Source organism: Macrobrachium rosenbergii, chromosome 3, assembly GCF_040412425.1.
Source record: "Macrobrachium rosenbergii isolate ZJJX-2024 chromosome 3, ASM4041242v1, whole genome shotgun sequence".
NCBI classification, from domain to species: Eukaryota; Metazoa; Arthropoda; class Malacostraca; order Decapoda; family Palaemonidae; genus Macrobrachium; species Macrobrachium rosenbergii.
In genome coordinates this window covers 23,851,198-23,871,693 of record NC_089743.1, presented here as the reverse complement: position 1 = coordinate 23,871,693, position 20,496 = coordinate 23,851,198, and the positions used below count along the sequence as shown (strand labels likewise).

General features: G+C 36.6%; 1 protein-coding gene across 1 annotated transcript in view; it reads right to left on the bottom strand.

Annotated features, from left to right (window-relative positions):
• Positions 1–1,739: 1,739 nt before the first annotated feature.
• Positions 1,740–20,496, bottom strand: part of LOC136853168 (uncharacterized) — a 73,358-nt gene continuing 54,601 nt past the window's right edge. Inside the window, 9 exon segments of the mRNA XM_067128506.1 lie at positions 1,740–2,171; positions 2,445–2,627; positions 2,982–3,149; positions 3,364–3,579; positions 4,188–4,400; positions 4,607–4,710; positions 4,713–4,768; positions 5,046–5,276; positions 5,566–5,776. Of these exon segments, the coding sequence (XP_066984607.1) occupies positions 1,875–2,171; positions 2,445–2,627; positions 2,982–3,149; positions 3,364–3,579; positions 4,188–4,400; positions 4,607–4,710; positions 4,713–4,768; positions 5,046–5,276; positions 5,566–5,776 (1,679 nt within the window). The 3' untranslated portion in view covers positions 1,740–1,874.

Genomic DNA, 20,496 nt, shown 5'->3' with positions numbered 1-20,496 from the left:
TCATTGCTTGGTATTCGTCAACTTTGTAACAGTATCACTAAAAATTATGTAGACAAATATAAAAAATGTGAACACAATGGCACATATAAAAAATTAAGCAGTAGATAATTATAGATATATTTAAATACGCCACCTCAATTCAGATGAAGATACTCAGTGGTCCGAAATATCCTCACGCTGTTGCGGAAGGATACAAACCGATTTATAATATTTCTAAGGCACCTAGAATACAGAATATAAGAAATTTGCTTCGTGTATACATTCATTCATATTAGGACCTAATGAATTCGGACATTACAAGTTAGTTTGATGTTAGTCTTTGTTTAAAGAATAGGAAATAACATTACTTTTCGTATACCATCATTAATTTCCTGCAAGATTATTTTGTCATGCTTTTCCATTTGAGATTCAGCAGAGTGATTCGTGAAATGTTGTTTTTTCAGTCTGTTTCTGTTAGAGTCTGCGGGATTGTGAATGTTTTCTGCAACCAGATTATGAGCACCTGAGACGTTTTCCATTTGGATGTTGGTGTGGTTGCATCTGTACAGTAAGTGTATGCTGTTTACTAAAAGGTTGACTCGAAGCAAAGGATCTCTTTTTCACTCGATGCGTAGTGTATTCGTGTACTAAATCCATGTCTCTGCTGTTGCGTCTCATTGATGGTATGTAATCACCATAGACAAGTACATACTTATGCAGTGTGTGGATATTCACCTTTTAAAACCAGTTTTACTTATGAGTAACTTATCCACAACCTGAAATGCCGAGAGGATTCATAAATCACTTTACAGTATGTTACCTTACTTCTCGGGTAAAGATGCTTAAATATACGCTTGCAGATGCGTTCATGGTCGAATGTGTTCTTAATATTTATTAGTAAGAGCATCAACCTAAAGGAATATCTGCAGGAGATAAAATAACCGAAGAATGCTTGTAAACACCCATCAGAATTGGAAGATCTGCTTTGTCTTTCATTGACAGAACGTGAGGCGTCTTTACAGTATTTGCATTTGTGCAAATAAACAGCCATATTTTTTTTATGTGAATAATACATGCAACTTGCATGTGTATATATATGCGCGTGTATGTATGTATGTATGTATATAAATTGATTTTTGGGTTAATTTCACCTATGATAAATCAGGTACATTTCATGTAATTGCAGTTGTACAGAAAAATCGCTAACCGGTAACACCTTTTTACCTATTATTTTCTCTGTTCGTGTTTTGTAGCAAAGTGGAAAAGACGTCGATATACAACAAAGCAGAGCATATCCCAAAAGTGATCGTAGTGATGTTTACAGCGCAAAATAAATAAATACGTTAATATATTAAGTTGCTTGATAGGGAATCCTAGATTCCAAAATTAAATTAAGCTAAAGTTTGTATAGTAAGGAAATAAATATTCTATGCCCTTCACAAAGCTCCAAAGCCTTGCCATGTTTATAATGATATAATGATATGTAGATCATATTCATCATGATGCCCATATTAACGTGCATTTGTCATACATGCTGTGTAACTTTTACATTAGACATAATTAACTGCTGTAATGATCGTTTCTTGGTACAGTTATGTTATTTTTTCAGGAAGATAAGCATCTGTTCACATGAATTGCATGGTTGCGTAAAAACAAATGCAAGAGGTATTAAAGATTGACCATGCCGTTCATTTATACAAAACGGAAATGGTATATAATTCAGTTACGCCATGTATAACAAACTCCTAATAGGGAAAACTAAAATGAAAATAAATGATGAAACCAAATGAATGTTTCCTCGCTCGGTTTCGTCAGATTAATGTTCTAAAGAACTCGAGAGAGAAAAGAACAAAGACTATTAAATAAATGAAGGAAAAGACGACAGGGCACATGACTTAATTAGAGAGATATGTTGTGGAGGACGTCCTGGACGACGTGGTGCCGAAGTAATGGGAAGGAGGGGAAGGGTCGATCTGCTTGGTGGCTCTCTTCTTGTGCCACAGGTAGCTCCACGCCATCAGGAGCACCAGCTGCGCTAGGAGGAAGAGGGCGATGGCCACCACCACTCCCGTGAAGGAGGAGCAGGCGCCCTCTGCTGCCTCCACTTCGACCTCCTCCTGCATTGCGGAAGCGAACTGGAACTTGTCGGTGATGCGCACGGACTGGGCCACCATGATCTCGGTGTCTTGGACCTGCGAATGTAGACAGTGCTTAATCATTTCTCATTATATTTTACTTTTCCACGCATTGTTTTCTAGCTTTTTGTGGGTTACGTTTGAATGTTACTTCTATAAGTTTGCATTGTGACAGTGACTATATTTTAGTTATAACGCCAGTTTGTTACATGTTACAGTTTTTGTACTACATGTAAGGTAACATTTTATCATTAAACCAGAATCATTTAGCCCTCGTTGATGATGAATGTTCAGCAGCCGTGAAAACAGTAGCAGTAGTATTTTTCTTACCGCTCTCTTCCTCCTTCCGTAGGACATCTCGCTTCGGGCGACTCCGTCGAAGCCATGGACGTTGCATTGGACGGGTTCGCACTCAGGAAGGCAGGGTGTAACCACGGCGCGGAATTGCACCACGTCGGAGGCTGGGAATTTGAAAGCCTGGAAAGGAGCGTGCAACACGACGCCCCCGTCCACCTGCTCAGGGTAGGGACGTTCGAGAGTGAGTTGCCTTTTGTCATGGTAATGGAGACATTCTCTCTTGTGCATGATCTCAGTTTATTCTATAGTAGTGTATATGAGCATTAAATGAGTCTCTCTCTCTCTCTCTCTCTCTCTCTCTCTCTCTCTCTCTCTCTCTCTCTCTCTCATATAGATATTTCTGTATTATGTATATGTATATTCAAAATGTTTTAATAAATACGTATTTATCAAATTTGTACAGGTAATTAGCTTTTTAATTACAAACCTCTCTTTAACAATACATATGCACAAACATGCGCACTACATCAGAAATTTGTATATGGACGCGAACGGGTATAGACGTCTCACCTGAACCACGGACTGCATGATGGTAGGATCAGTGGCGCAACCATTCTCGTCCAGGAGAAGGATCTCAGAGTTATCCTGGCCGTCCATGGCCACTAGATCGCGGACGAAGATCTCGTAAGGGCTGTTGTCATCAGTGATCTCGAATCGTAGAGCCAAGTTGTCGCCCACCTGGGGATTTGCAAGTTTATCTTGAGACTATCGTTTGTCAGCTGTAGCTGTCGTCAAAGCGAGTATTTTTTTTTTGTTTTTTTTTTGTTTTGTTTTTTGGTTGAGTACGTCGTTCATGACCAAAGATCCTTTCATTGAAAAATTATATTACATATATTTTCTATGTATGCATATATGTATGTCTGTATGCATGTATGAAAATATTATCCCTGACCTGTGCTGTGAAGATATCAGCTCCCTTACGATCGGTGACCCTCATAACAACATTGGGCGATTCGACGACGGTCTCCTGGAAGAACTCGGCCGTGTCGACGGCGCCTTTAACTTCCAGTCCGGAGATGAGAGAGTTTGTGACAGTCTTGTTGATGAGGTCGTACTTGCAGTGCAGGGCCAGACCCAGGTCAGCCGAGGTCACGATCATGTCGTGGTGCTGGGGGGTAACGGAATTTTGTGGCATAATAGGAAATTCTTTGAGAGAAGTTTACTGGAGAATAATACGAAATAGAATTGGATGAGCAGACTGAATATGAATTATTATAGTAATATGTTTCGAAGTACTGCTTAACATAAAATAAAAAATATTTTGAGTAAAAGGTACTTTTCATATTGATATTGAATAGTTATATAGCCTAAACAAGTAAAAGTATCTTAAAAAGTATAAAATATTCAAGAAAATATATATTGTTTTTGTGGATTCCTTTTCCTATAGAAGTGATAAACTGGCTACGAATGGCTAACAAGTCTTTTCCTTTTCATTCCTGGCATCAAAAAGGTTTTGCGAGCAAGATGTGCATTCAACAGTTTTAAACTTTTCCTTCTACTAGTCAAAAATAAGCTTGATAGTGATTTTTACTGAAGTGGACAGTTTCGGATCCAGGGCGATTGGTGTTGTAAGAGGAAATTGTCGGGAAAATGTGATTATAAATAGATCTGTCTTTGAAGAGACTTCCGTGTGTGGAGATGACACAGGAAACGATTAACAAAATGACACTGCTTGTTTCCTGTCATGGCAGTCATTCTCCCTTTCCTTCAGCCCACCTGGATAACGATGTTGGAAGAGAAGATTCCTGGCCCGTCCTGGACGACGTCACAGTTGACGTCATTGTAAGGCAGGATCATCTCAAAATCGGTTGCATTGCGGATGTCCATGACGCAGCTGTTGGGTCTGTCCTTCGCGTAAACTTTGCCATCGAAGAGAGTCGAAGTAGAGATCTTGGCCAACATTTCGTTTCCTCTGCATTCTACAGTGATCTGGAAGATGATGATAATCATGACATGATCCATCAGTAGCTATAAATGTATCCTTACGCGCTCATATAGATAGTTGTGTATGTTGAATATGTCCAGCTACGCATGATAAATCGTTATCGTACTTGAGAAGCAAACAAACAACAGAAAGGGACGGGGGTTAGTACTCAAAAGCCCCACCCCTTCTCGTTTCATTGTCTGAGCCTTACCTGGTAGCATGACTGCATTTCGTGTGTGGTGGCATTTTCGATCTCCAGGTAAGGTTCCTGGATGTGGGCCAGTGTGGCAGAGGAGTGGTGAGACAGCCGGCAGATTTTTCTCCGGCAGACATGAAGTCGTAGGAATAGCAGGTGAAGTTGGATTTAGCGCACCTGGTGGAATAAATTTTGTTGTATAAGTAGGAGTAGGACAGTGGAAATTTAAAAATTACGTGTTTGAGCTTTAGAGATATTTGGTCTATTTCCAGATTTATCATTAATGAGTAATTAGCTTTTAGATGTTCAGTCCTCTAAAACCGTAATTTAATTTTTCAGGGATTAGTATCGCTCATTCTCCCAATTTAATGTATTGCACTTGAGCACAGCCGTATGTCTCTTGCTTTCTCTCTCTTTCTCCCCTGTACACATGAAAATCCATCACTCATTTTACCTGCTCCTACACTCTTCGGGGCTGTCGACATCTTGGAAGACGGCATCCACCGTCTTGAGGATGCGGCCGCGCAGGCTCTGAAATTCGCACATCTTCTCCGGCTTTGGCACGCAGCTCACTTCCATGTAGTCGTCGTCCGACTGGATTGCCAAGAGCTTCTTCCTGCCTGCCATGTTCCGGTCGATTTGGGACATGGTGCAAGTCTTGCTGGCTGAGTTGAAGGAGGCCGACCTGTTTTTTGAATTTTGTTTTCATTTTTGTGAAGGAAATATAATTAAAGGAGATTAGAACACTGCGGATGTTATGAAGTTAATCATTCAATGTTTGATCTTCAGTTTTATATATATATATATATATATATATATATATATATATATATATATATATATATATATATATATATATATATATATATATGTATATACACACAATGTTAAGATGTTTCTCCTAACAGTAATTGATTCCAGAATTAAAAGAATCAAATATAAACTTTTCTGCACAACTTCTGGATAGTACCCACCTGCAAGTAAACTGAGTTTCTAGGATGCACATGGAAGCGCAAGCTGTTCTGTTTTCAGCCGGCCTCTCCTCAGAAGCGAACATTCCTGTCAGTGCCAACCCTGGCACCGTCTCGTATGCCCAGGCGGTAGAGCATGCTGACCTCCCTGGGGGCAAGCACACCTTCTGGGCGTACAAAGTGAATACTGGGAACTGGGACACAGCTAATCCACCTGTGTGAGGAGAGAACGAGAAAATTAGAGGCATTGTTTCAAAGCGGTTGGTGTTGTATTTTATGCCACGTTTCAATTTAGTAGTATTTAATTGTTAATTCTGATCGTTTATTGTTGTCGTTCAAAGGTTTTGGAAGCGATGATACGATCATCGTCTTGCTTTAATTTTCGTTGATATTATAGTTCAGTGTAGATTCATCTTTGATTAATTTCGTTTGGATGTTTCAGTGTTGTCAGAGTCGTTTACGGATTTTTTTTTTTTTTTTGAGGACTGTAGGTCAGTCAAGTCCTTTCAGAAATCTTAGTTGGTTTGGAAGTGCTGTTAATGGTTGTTTTGGTAGATTTATTGATATGTTTCCTTAATTTCTGTACGTCTCCTTTTACTAGGTTTATCATTATTATTCTTTAAGTGATATTCGGTATGGAAAGGTTCATACACTCCGTTTTAATGCTTAATGGAGTTTTCCCACTTTTTGCCATTAGTAGAGTTTAAAATTATTTTCATGATAATTATGTCTCTCTCTCTCTCTCTCTCTCTCTCTCTCTCTCTCTCTCTCTCTCTCTCTCTCTCTCTCGCCAGCTTCGTAAGGTTCCCCCGATACACCGTAAGATAAAAGCATTATGGAAATATGCGAAGGTAGGAGGCCGCGGCTGGGCACATTCTTGCGTGCTAATAGAGCAAGAATACTATTTTTCTATGAAAGTAGGCTGGGAGTTGGCAGACAATTCCTGTAACGGACCTCGGGAAGAGGAAGAATGAGGAGAGATCTTCATAAAGATAAAATCCATAATAGATACGACTGTGGGACTAGCGGCCAATTTTGCTGTTCCCGGAATGAAAGCGAAGAAAAATTTATCATTGATATTTTTATTTTAAACTTTATTATTTACAATCTGTACACGAGCAAGCTACAGAGATTAGTGTTATTGCTATCATAAACATTCGTTGTTTACACTTTCTGTTGCACTGATTCTTTTAATTCCATTTATCGCTGGGAAAACTGCAACCGAAGAAAATTACTTCCTGTTTACCTGTATCACCTGAATGAAATGAAATACATTATAAGCCTCTTGGCATATGTTTACGAGTGTGTATATCCATGTATCCATGCAATCAACATTATTACCATGTCAACTGTCTTTCATGGATGAGTACGTTTTTTTTTTTTCTGCTGCTGCTGTTGTAAACAAAACAAAAAAAAAAACATCTTGTTAAATGCCCTGTCACGAGTTGCTAGTACGTCATAAATTTATTGGTGTCTCCCTTAAGACACCTGTTTCCAACCATGTGAAAGCATTCTTTTATTTTTCTTTTCAGAAATAAACATTGTAGTTCTCATTATTTATTAGTCATTGTAATTTGTTTTCTCAATTATCTTTTAGTATGTTTGCGCTCTAATAAGGTTTCTTTTGTCCATTAGATTGAAAGCGTGCAGGTTTCATCCTAAAAATTACATGAGACTTTTCAACATTTGTTAATTTGTAATAGCTGAAACGTTTCTGTTACTAGAGCAAAAACGTTCCACGAGCATTTCTATCCTATTTGTCAGATGCTAAATGTTTTAATATATTTTTTTAGCAAGAGTAAAAACTATTGCATGTTGTAATCGTCTTTCTTTTTGTCATGCCATAGTTAAATGTAATCTGCCTTTAACCTTTTAAGGCAATTTCTCCGAGAAGTGACCTTTGACAAGAAATCCCACGGTTTATAGAGCCAGATACCAGCGCTGCCAATTATGTAGGTCGTCTAAGATAACTGTGTGGGTTGGCAGAAAAACCGTCTTGGGTATGTGTGTGTGTGGAAGAGAGAGAGAGATTCTTAGGTTTGATACTGACATACGTTCATGTTATGAATACATGCGTTTACAATATGTAAGAATAAAGGACAAGTAAATAGACAAATAGATAAAAGGAAAAATAATAACAGTAAGATTAAACAAAAAATTCATATGGCTCAGAGCGTTAAGTTGATTCGATTTATTGAGAGAGAGAGAGAGAGAGAGAGAGAGAAGTACCTTATTCCATAGAATGTAGGTAAAGATGAGACATTCTTCAGCGAGAGAGACATGATTTTAGTTATGAAGGATGGATATAATACATCGATCGTATTTATCTTAGTCATGCACACAGGAAAGAGCGAAAACTATGAGTTAAGGTTTGTAGATTTTTATGTTAGTTAATGTTAAATACTTAGAGAAAAAACAAAGAGTAAAACTAGTATAATAGAACCACCTATGGACCACTCTATGAGCGAGTGGCTCGAAGAGAGCAAATGGCTCATGGCCTGGTGTCTGAAGAAGAAGAAAAGAATTGTGGGTCGTCCCAGCACTGGTACGGCGGGTGGGTGGGTATCAATAAACCTTACAGCATCATTATGCCATATGGGCATTCCAGAGAGAAAGAGAGAGAGAGAGAGTGGGCTGGGCAGTGGTACAGGCCTCTCCACGGGTACTGAGTTCCTAGGCGGGGTAGGGTGAGTGACCGACTGTGACCTATAAAATGCTTGTCCTCACTAACCTATATCCAAAGGCTGGGATGGCGCGTCTATACAGACTTTGCTGACTAAGGTGTGGTGTACAGTATGTTCCCAAGACCGCGGTTCTCACGAGGAAAAAATTCCTTTTGTCTTGAGTTACTTATTTCATCTTTGGGAGGTCTTTTGTCTTCGTTAGACTGAATGATAAAGAAACTGGCGTTTTATGAACCGTCTGGTGGAACCTCATGCTGGGGTTTACCGCAAAATAGGAACTATATTGTTTTCCATATACCACATTGTTTGGTTTTTGTTTTGATAATATATTACTCGTTGTCGTACACAATGAAACTATATAAGGTTCATATGCATTCATTCTTAACCGCCATATAAATAAAACAATGTAGATATTCATATTCAGAAATGCAGATTTAGGGGCAGTTCGTTGATCAATTAGGATTGTACAGGATAATATATATGTACGTATGCATACATATCTATATTTAGACATAATGGAGCTATGGAAAGGTATTCTTATTCCATTTATTAAGATGCAGACGTTTCGTATCGCTTGATACATTTTCCAGGCTGAAATAGCGATTAAAATAAACAGTATTTGCGTATAAAAGATAAGATATATACACATTACATAATTATTTACACCATATTAGCAGTTATGTATATATAATGTATATATACATTATATATACATATGTATATAATTATATGTATTTGATATAAAGAGATATAGCATATCGTTGTGTATATTATGCTTATATTGGCATAAATTCTGTAAACACGTATAGAGAACGCTTATAATACTCAGGTATGCTGGTTCTCCTATTTCTGATAACCATAAGAATTGACATATTAGTCCCCCCGAGGGACTAAAAGGCCTAGTTTCCTGACTAAGCGAGGTTGAACGTCAGACATGAATCCAAGAAAGCGCATGCAGATAATAGGAAGGGAAACAGTATGCGTACGATGCAGTTGGTATGGGTTTCTTAAGGATTCACTCTGAAGTTGATGATTACAGGCTTGGCTGTATTGTACTCGGGAGGTATTATTATCTCAACGCAACCGTGAAGTGTTCCGAGAAGCTTAAGTCATTCCATTCGAAACGTGAACCACGAATATAATTGTAATAATGGTGTTGAGACGGATAATATGCACTTTTCTTTAATCCTTTTCAATGATACTTTTAAATCATATTTAAATCAGGCATTTCTACCTCATCTGTGTAATCTGAAAGGTTCTAGAAACAATGCTGATTGAGGAAGTTTGTAAAAGATAATTTTAATGGGTTGTACGAATCATCATCATCGCAACGCAAAGGGCCTCAAACTTTCGGTCACTCATGGTCTTTCCTGCGCTGTATCTTCCACATGCTGCTCTCATCTCGAGCTTCCCTTCTCATAGTTGTCACCCAAGTAGGTCTGGGATACGAAAATAAGATTATACTTGCTTGTAAAAGATTTTGTCGATTTGAGACTCAAGCTTCAAGACGAATATTAGGCGTCAGGTGGCAGGAGAGTGCTACAAATGATTGCATAAGGGAAATCATGGAAGTTCTACAGGTATATGGAAGTGACACGTTGACGAAAGGGAGACAGAGGTGGCTTGGGCACATCCTTCGCTCAACCTTTCAGAGACACTGTTACAGTCAGCTGTACTCTTATAGGCACCGTACAAGAGTAGAACCCAATAAAAGGGATAATCATGTATGCAGACACTTCGTCAATGCAATATCCTTATATTCAGCACTTCCATTGCTCTGGGTGTAGCGATGCCTTTAATGTTTTCAATTTGAAAAATATTGTAAAAAAAGAACAGAAAGATAAAATTTTATATTCTGGAAAAATTTGGTGTGTCCAGCTGTCCTGATAAAGGAACATGGTAAAGGAGGGAAATATGAAATGATGCAGTCTAGCCCCTAAGGATGCAATAAACTCCCGATCGATGAATAGAAAATTACAAGAATCAAGGAAAATGAAAGCAGAAAACAAACAACAAAGTTTGACAGTGTAGAGGGAAAACTATCCAAGTATAAAAGAGAGAAATATGTCTTTTTTTGTAACTGCGGATTTAAATGATACATCTTCATGGCAATGAGAGATTAATGGACGTCCCAGAAAATGATAAATTGAGACATGATTCAAAGCTTCCAGTTGTATTATGATTCCTTATTTGTTCTTGCATTTTCCGTTGTTAAAGGGATTAGAAAAAACGACAAGGCTGAAAGAAAACTGAATGATTGCATAGCCTGCAAGTATCTCTCTTTCTCTACCGCCTCCAAACTGTTTATGTCTCTTACCGTCAACATTCCCCGGTTTTTGAGTGATACTGTCTTTTGTGCATGATGTACTTGAAGGCAGTCTCTCAGCACCCTGAATCGAGAACTTGCTCAACGATGGAATCACTTATTACAGTTTGTTCCGATTCAAGTATTTGGAACGCCTTTCCTAATTTTAAGAATCACGAAGGTGGAACCAACTGCCATAATATTTCTCTGTTTGTAAAAAATGAAAGCTAAACAATACTAAGTCTTGTCTGCAAGAAAAATCTGATGTATTTACGATACACACAGATATATATATATATATATATATATATATATATATATATATATATATATATATATATATATATATATAAAATATATATTATATTATATATATTGTGTGTGTGTCTTTGTGTGTATGTATGTATGTATATACGAGTATGTGCGTGAAATTGCTTGTGAACAGACCTCCATAAATTCAAAACTGAAGATACGTGCCCCTACACATTTAGTGCGATCGAGTTTAACGAGACGTGAATAAACTACATGCTCACATAAACGTTTCACGCTTTCGTGAGTATATATGTATTTTTTATTTATAAAAGATGAAAAGCCAAAGATTCTAACTAGGAATCTCGGCAACAACAGACAGGCCCTCGCGCACATGCACTTCCCCTTACCGGCAGACAGCTAACCCACACTTTAAAAGGAGAACAGGTCAGGCAGGGGTCACTCCAGTTGACCTCATCCTCCTCCCTCTTTTCTTTGCACAGCTGATCACAATGACACCTCTTTCCAAGTTCATCTCATGGCCAAGACACCCATTGTAAAGCTTGTTGAAAGACTGTTCAGTTGTGATTCTCTCTGGCGTGTAAAGAACATCGGTGCCCTTTTTTTCGTTTTCCTTTGGACGAAAGAAACTGCTGTTCTCACGGCAATTTTGTTTCTCGACATTTTTTTGTTCTCGACGTTCCTTTTTTTTTTTTCTTGTGTCTGCCCGAGGTCAGCCAGCCAGCATAGGTTTTCTGTGTGTGTGTGTTCTGGCGGATTTGGTTCATATCCATATATGATATAATCAATTTTAATAGCCAGTCTCTCTCTCTCTCTCTCTCTCTCTCTCTCTCTCTCTCTCTCTCTCTCTCTCTCTCTCTCTCGTTGTTTTGGCTGATTAAGATTATATTAATAAGCTAACCCATCTCTTTATCGCTCGGTCTTTCTCAGAAATGTTTAATATGATTATTAGTATAAAAAGATTTTCGCTTATTGTAATTGCAAATGCATTTAATGGTTTCACCTTAATACATATGAAAGGCCTGTAAATGGTATGCTACAGGAAAGTAAATCTCTCTCTCTCTCTCTCTCTCTCTGCAATGAATGAAATGGGTTTACAAAGATGAGGCACAAACCCCCATGCCCAAACAGAAAAGAAGGTAGGAGAGCTTTTTGTTGAATGTAACTGTAGCGAAATCATGCCCAAAGCTTACCACTGATTGCATGTAAAACGCGAGTAGAGTGAGAAGTGAATTAAAATTTTGGCAATTGCCGCTCCAGATAAGAGGTAAAGGGGCCACATAAAAACAGTTTTCTATGCATCTGATCCCCGTAGTGGATCTTTAACCTCTTCCACTGAGGCCAATGAGACTTGAGGCGGTGTATTCTAATAACAATGGGGAGAGGGGGGGCGGCAGTGACGCGCTTGCGTTGATTTGAAAGGTTTCAAATACCAGGTCCTGTGACAAAGCATACGCGATACATTTTTTGTGTACTCTCTGTGATGGCTCACTCGTGCGTTATACATTGCATCGTTAGACTTGCTTTCTAACTGTTGCTTTGGTTGATTCTTTCAACCTCTTAAACACTGGTGTGCTATTTTCAGCGGTCTTTATCTATTTATCAGTTATGTATACCCATTTGTGTATAAATGTGCCATTATGTACAGGACTTGAGGCGTAAACGGAATTTTATATATAATATACACACACACATATATATATATAAAAATTTATATATGTATATAATGTATATACATGTATATACATGGTTTTTAAGGGGAACTAGGGATGTTTTATATTAGTGTTATCAGAACTCTTAGATAAATGAAAAATGTTAAAAGGCCTTGTGCTTGTTGTAACTGCCTGTGAATTAATGACCATGGATGCCGATAGGTGTTAAACTAGAGATGGGGATCATGTAAAATATAAGACTAGAAGTCGACTGGACAAAATGAAGCGGACAGACCCGTTATACACGATGCCGTGCTTTAAAAGACAGAGAAACGAGAGATAACAGAAATAATAGAACAATGGGGTGGTCGTGTATTAAGAGATAAGTTGTCGAGGAAGCTGAAGATTTATTATTTGTAAGAGGGGAGAAAAACTTTAAAACTGAGAAGAGGTGTTTTGATATGAACTAAGGTTTTTCTCCAGGAAAGAGTGACTGTAAGTCTGGAACGTGAATGTTTGTATTTTCGAGTACATTTGGAGATCTTAAGTTCGCACTGTATGTGCGTATACACTTACGTATTTGCCAAATGACTAAAAATACGTACATATTTCATGAATGTAAAAGGATTCATATATATATATATATATATAAAATATATATATATATATTTATATATATAATCATGAAGCTACAAATGTCGCTTAATATCAAATTCACGCTACCTCGGGAATATCCCCGATGGGGAATTAACACCGAAGGGGAATTTATAAGTGATAAATGGATTGGTACTGCCGGGTCGCGATCCCTCGTCACAGATACTTATCCAGCAACTCCAGTCGACGTTCTACCACTGAGCTCAGTGGTAGAACGTCGACTGGAGTTGCTGGATAAGTTACTTCAGGGACCACTTGCAAGTGGCCGGTATTTCGAATAATGATGTGCTATCCAATTCACTCAATCATTGCTGTTGTGTAAATCCTCAATTGATTAATTCAGTGGATGTGTTCAGTTTCCCTTGGTAATTTCTCCCATGTTGTGTTTGTAAATAATAAATTACTGTTAAGAAACCCACTTTCACTTGGCGACCTACCACTTATTTGTTATTTTTACATTTCTTTAGTTTATGGGCTTATGAGGGGTTTTGGAAAGGCCAAGATTATTAACTATAAAACTAAAAACTGCAGTCCCCCTCGAAATCTGTAAGAATATATATATATATATATATATATATATATATATATATATATATATATATATATATATATGTGTGTGTGTGTGTGTGTGTGTGTGTGTGTGTGTGTGTGTGTGTGTGTGTATATAACTGAATCACGAAAATATGGAACGTGATGAATATATAAATAAAGACAAAATCCACGAAGGAAAGAGGAACACGGGGTGCTGTGAGGCCTTTCGACTGGCGTCCTTTACGTAGCAGTCTGCTAAGAAAGGCCTCTCAGCACTCCAGTGTTTCTCTTTCCTTCGTGTATTTTGTCTATATATATATATATATATATATATATATATATATATATATATATATATATATATATATATATATATATATATATATTATTGTGTGTGTGTACATAAACAAATATCGAATACCAAATACGTATATATATTTCAAGCTCGTTTGCAGGTAACTACTCTTGCTGGTTTTTTTAACAAAGAAGATTCACCAACCCGGCCTGTGCGGATGGATCTCGGTCCAAGAATTCCTTATAAGCGATGTTGTTTCCTGCACAAGATACACGCGACGGGAAGAGGACGAATAAGTAGGTCACCATCACAGAGCTACCAAGATCTTGAGAGAGAGAGAAAGCAGCGACACTCTCTCTCTCTCTCTCTCTCTCTCTCTCTCTCTCTCTCTCTCTCTCTCTCTCGTCCGCATATCAACATGTGAAGAGCATCACTTCTTGGAGATTCCTCATAACGGTGTTTGAACATATCGGGAGGCTGGTGGGCATATGTCGAGTGAATGAGGGGTGAAGAGATGGGGCACGGTTTTAGCGGGGGTATGATAATGGGTTGTTGGGGAACAGGTTGATTTGATATTGAGGAAGAGAAAGACGGGAAGAGGAAGGAAGGTGATTAAGTAAATGGATGTTATTGTGATAAAGGAAACGAGGCATTATTAGATGTGGATTAGTAGGAAATGAGAGAGAGAGAGACGAAGAGAGTTTTCCTGATTTTACCAGACGTGAACGTATGATTAGGAAATGGATAAAGAGAACTCGTTGTTTCATATTAACTGTTTTTGTAAATACACACAAACACACACACATACATATATATATATGCGTGTGTTTGTGTTTTTGTATTAGTCCGTATATGTCTTTTTCTGTTTTATAAGCTTATGTAATTCCGTATTTGTTTTTACTCCAAATGATGAGTTGATTTTAATTTTATTTGTTCTAAATTAAATATCTGTCTGAGGTTACTCTAAGGACCCAGAAATATGTGCCATTGTTAACTTCATGAAAGTACTTTCCCGAATGTGTGTAGGAGTTAGTTGCTAAAATACCTCTTTATGTAGTGAATTATACCACGTTGCAAACACTCTCTGGCTACTTCTTTTGGTTGTGACTTTGTGCTTTATCATAACAGTAAATTACATTTGAGGAAGTCAGTTGGACAACGGAATTGTACTGCGAAATTCATAGTCAGCATTATTTTCTGTTCGGGTTGTTTTACTATTAAGGCGGATTGCAGTTCCAAATATATGAAGAGAGAGAGAGAGAGAGAGATGAGGGAGAGATTTTAAGTTATCTGAAGTAAAATCACACGAGAGAGAGAGAGAGAGAGAGAGAGAGAGAGAGAGAGAGAGAGAGAGAGAGGCAGTGGGCCTGCAAGATACAAACGACCTGAAAAAAAAAGGGGAGGAAAAGGTCAGTTCTCTTGTGGTGTGGCGCCGCTGCCTCATCCTCCCATTCCCCACCCCGCTCTGTGTCTCTCCCTGGCCTCTCTTCTTATAAAGACTGATGATAATTCAAAATTGAGAGAGAGAGAGAGAGAGAGAGAGAGAGACCGCCGAAATGAGGACTCTTCCTATTTCCTCTCAGTCAGCCATTGGCCTCCTGAAAGTCTTTGAACCATGGACGATGCTGCTGCTTTGTAAGGAGCGCGATGTACCCAAAGGGCATTTCGGGGCACAAGAATAAAAAAAACTGTAAATTGTATTCTTATTTTAAAAGGGCTGGTAAATCCCATTTGAAAAAAAATTAGATTGAAGACATTTCAATGCGTCATTCAGAAAGATAGTTTCTGTGATATTTAAATTTCCGAAGTTCTCAATAGCTTACGAAGTAAGTGAAAAATTTGAGAACAAGTGACATACCAAATTCCTGATTCTATTAACGACGTTTCTTTTTGGAATTGAATTCCATTTTCGGAGAGCATCATGATCTAGAACTTGTGTTTCTGTAATGGGTTCTCGTGTTGATGAAATAATAGACTTCATCTCGTACCTAATATTAAGTCAAGGGCCTCGTGTTTTTATATGAATACCGGGCATAAAAGATGAATAAGTATTTGCGTGTATTTAGCGCTATCAGAATGGTATAGTAACAAAGAGACAGTATTGAAATCCCTTAACTATATTTTAATGGCGTATTCATACGAACCGTGACAGAGGGTAACCAGAACTTAACCGTAGAACATAGACACCCAATAAAAGCCATGCTTATTCCTGCCAGGACTGTCTTGAAACTCATACGCTGCCCAAATGGATGTCGTAATTCTTGTTAAAAATTAGGAGAGTACAACGAATGGAATGTGTATCTTAATTCATTTTATATCCTGAAACATGAATACTGCACTACTTAGTCGATTGTTTATTTATTTAAATATATTTTCATTCGATGTCAGTATTCAAAAATATTAATTTTCTGTAAAAAAATATTATTTGATATTTTGTAATATATATATATATGAATTTAATATTTATATATATATATATATATATATATATATATATATATATATATATAGAGAGAGAGAGAGAGAGAGAGAGAGAGAGATTTTATATATATATATATATATATATATATATATATATATATATATATATATATATATACACACACACACACACACATATATATATATATATATGTATATATATATATATATATATATATATATATATATATATATATATACACACACACACATATATATATATATATATATATATATATATATATATATATATATATATATAATACACACATATAATCCAGCGTCGGAGATGATTCGATATGAATTCCTTATAAGACAATGAAAATAAACTCAATTTGAAAGTGTCTGAAACTGAGAGGAAAAGTTAATTTAGCCACTAATGAACTCAAAAAGAAACCTGCCGTTATTATTAATGTGGGTGAGATCGCAATTGAATTTGGTGATGAGAATGATGAGTTTTACTCCAAGTTTGTCGAACGAGATTCTTCTGAGGTCATGTGTCCTGTCTTTTCCTTTATTCATTCTTTTTACACTGCTTGTCTTGTCTGGTGTCTCCGTTATCTCTCTCTCTCTCTCTCTCTCTGTATATATATATATATATATATATATATATATATATATATATATATATATATGTATATATATATATATATATATAATCTCCTCAGTGGGTAAGTGTATGTATATATATGTATATATATATATATATATATATATATATATATATATATATATATATATATATTATATATATTTATATATATTTATATACCTCCTCGATGGGTAAGTCCCTTAACAGTCCATATTTTAGCACTTTCCAATTTTCCCGTAACATTTAGGAATTCCAACCTGTGTCCCTTCAACTAGTCTAACCCTCATTGCGCGAAGTTACATTGGATTAAAAGGACGAACTTTGTTTTCTTTTAATGCATCTTTCTTCATTTGGGTCCAGGTGCATATCTTACCTTGTATTAGCTTGCTTCCAGGTCATACTGATTTGATGATACCTTTTTTTATGCTTACAGTTAATATGTATCAATATCTTTGATTATGTAGTGCATCTCCTTCCATTTCTGTCTGGTAGGCCCTTAACAAAGACACGCTAATTCGTGAAGTTATTCTTTCTAATTCGAAAATCATTCAGGATTTTTTCAAAGCCCTATTTCATATCTGTAGACTTGTCCCTAGTTTGGTGTAAAAATCCCACCTGTTGATTATTATTCGTGATTTCTTCAGTTTTGTGACTTTTACTTCCTATTTTGTGTAGCAATACGAAGTTTATAAAATTATAGGGACTTCCTTTTATTTGTTATACAAAATATTTCTACTACGATTCTATGTAGAGGTCGCGGTAAGATCAGGTTTCGAACTTAGATGGCTTAGTTTCTTTTACCACTGCGCTTTAAGATGAGGTTTGATTCCTTTTTCAAGATGCCAGTGAGAAAATTCTCTCTCTCTCTCTCTCTCTCTCTCTCTCTCTCTCTCTCTCTCTCTCTCTCTCTCTCTCTCTCTCTCTCTCTCTCTCTCTCAAACAAATCCGATTCTTAACATGATAAATCTCTCTCTCGGCACTTGAAGTTGAAGCCGATGTTCCAGAACTTGATATGAAACTTGATATATTCCGAGTCCTCTCCTGTAGTTGTAACAGCACCTCGGTATAATGCACCGAAGCAAACTAACAATGGCCTATAATTTTCCCGAAGTTTCTTTCTTATTTGCATTTCCTAATATTTACTTCCTCTTGTTATTGTCTTGGATCACGCACAAGCCTTTCGAGTTTTCACGGTGATTTTCAGACACGTGGAATATTTGGCGTTCGGTTACCTCTGGTGGTTCCCATTTGGAGAGAGGGGCAGGGCAATTTAACCACAGATTATGTTGGTCCGTATGCAGACTTATTTGCAAGTACTCAAACACGCACACATATATATGTTAAATATATACTACATATATATATATATATATATATATATATATATATATATATATATATATATATATATATATATATATATATATATATATTTCTATATACATGTGTGTATGTTTGTGATTATGTATGCATTCAATTAGCCGTTTCATACACCAGTGACATAGTCCTATGAACTTAGAGTATCCTTCTCATATGATATATATATATATATATATATATATATATATATATATATATATATATATATATATATACTATGTATATATATATTTCTATATAAAATATATGTATATATATAAAATATATATATATATATATATATATATATATATATAAATATATATATATATATATATATATATATATATATATATATATATATATATATATATATATATATATATATATATATATATATAATTATGTATGTGTATGTGTGCATGTGTGCGTTTGTTTATGTAAAAAATTAGAGAGCAAATGAATAAGAAAGAAGGTAATGCGTGTGGGCGTGGGAGGAATAGAAAAATGCGTGGCAGAGGACAGGGAGACCTACAGACAGGTAAGAAAGAGACCAGTGACCCCTGTCTGGGTCAGCCCAACCCACCAGATGCTATATCGAGTCTTGGAATCTGGAAAAGACCTCTCCGCCTTATATAGCACTTCTGGATGTTCGCTGTCACTTGCTATTTTCTCACTTCCGCATTTTCCTTCCCACTCATTCATTTCATTTCATTTGTGCTTCTTTCCCGTTTTGGTGGCAGCTTCTGCGTGTTTCAAGATGGTTGCAAAAAAAAAAAGTTAAGTATACCTTAGTTTAACCAGACCACTGAGCTGATTAACAGCTCTCCTAGGGCTGGCCCGAAGGATTAGACTTATTTTACGTGGCTAAGAATCAAATGGTCACCTAGCAACGGGACCTACAGCGTATTGTGGAATCCGAACCACATTATAGCGAGAAATGAATTTCAATCACCAGAAATAAATTCCTGTAAATCTTCATTGGCCGGCCGGAGAGTCGAACACGTGCCCAGCAGAGTGCTAGCCGAGTACGATATCGACCCGTCCAAAGAGGAACTCAAGATGGTTGCAGAGAAGCACGAAAGCAACTTTAAAATATCAACTCCTCAGTCCAAAATTATAACGTGCTTCAATAAACAATGGGTATTTTCTTTAATTCTTATTAGAAAATACTTGTACATGAAAGGCTGACTGAGGGCTTTTAATTTATTCATTTTTCATATTGACCAAAAATACTTTCAAATTGAATGCTTGCTGATGTTGTGCATGAGAGAAATCTTATTAATCTTAACGGAAGGTTTTAGCGATCCTGATTCGCATTTGCAGAATTTTGTTTTTGAATGCCCAGTCACCAAATGTCTTCACACGATTCCCCTGGAACGGCTCCGCATACTTCAGCCGAACATTAAAGGCAAAAGTGATGGTATGGAATCGTGATTCAAGTACGAATAGCGTGACATTCCGGTCAAGCTTCTGCAGGTTATACAGTACTGTATTTTTTATAATGACTCCAGACACGCATTGCTAGCGAATCGGGTTACGGGTACTCTCTCTCTCTCTCTCTTTCTCTCTCTCTCTCTCTCTCTCTCTCTCTCTCTCTCTCTCTCTCTCTCAAGAGATGAGTGACTCCCTAAAGATAATGTGTTTATTTCAGGTCACTAGGAGGTTTTCTGTGATTTCCCACGACAGGCATCTGAGAACTCATTATATAGCCACGCAATATAATATAATATAATATAATATAATATAATATAATATAATATATATATATATATATATATATATATATATATATATATATATATATATATATATATATATATATATATATATATATATACACAGTATGTATATATACACATTATATACATATATGTGTGCGTGTGTATACTCATAACTATAAACATCACTAAATAAATGTTTTTAAAATTTGCCTGGTACAAATGAACAGGTGAATAAGAAAATCGTTATTTTGAACAGATGGTGTTTGGGGCTTTACTAACAATCCTTTTGAAGAGGAGATTACAGACGTTATGTGCAAAGTGACAATGGTGACAATGGTCAGAGACTGCCTTTTATGTGTGTGTGTGTGTGTTGTGTGTGGGAGTTCA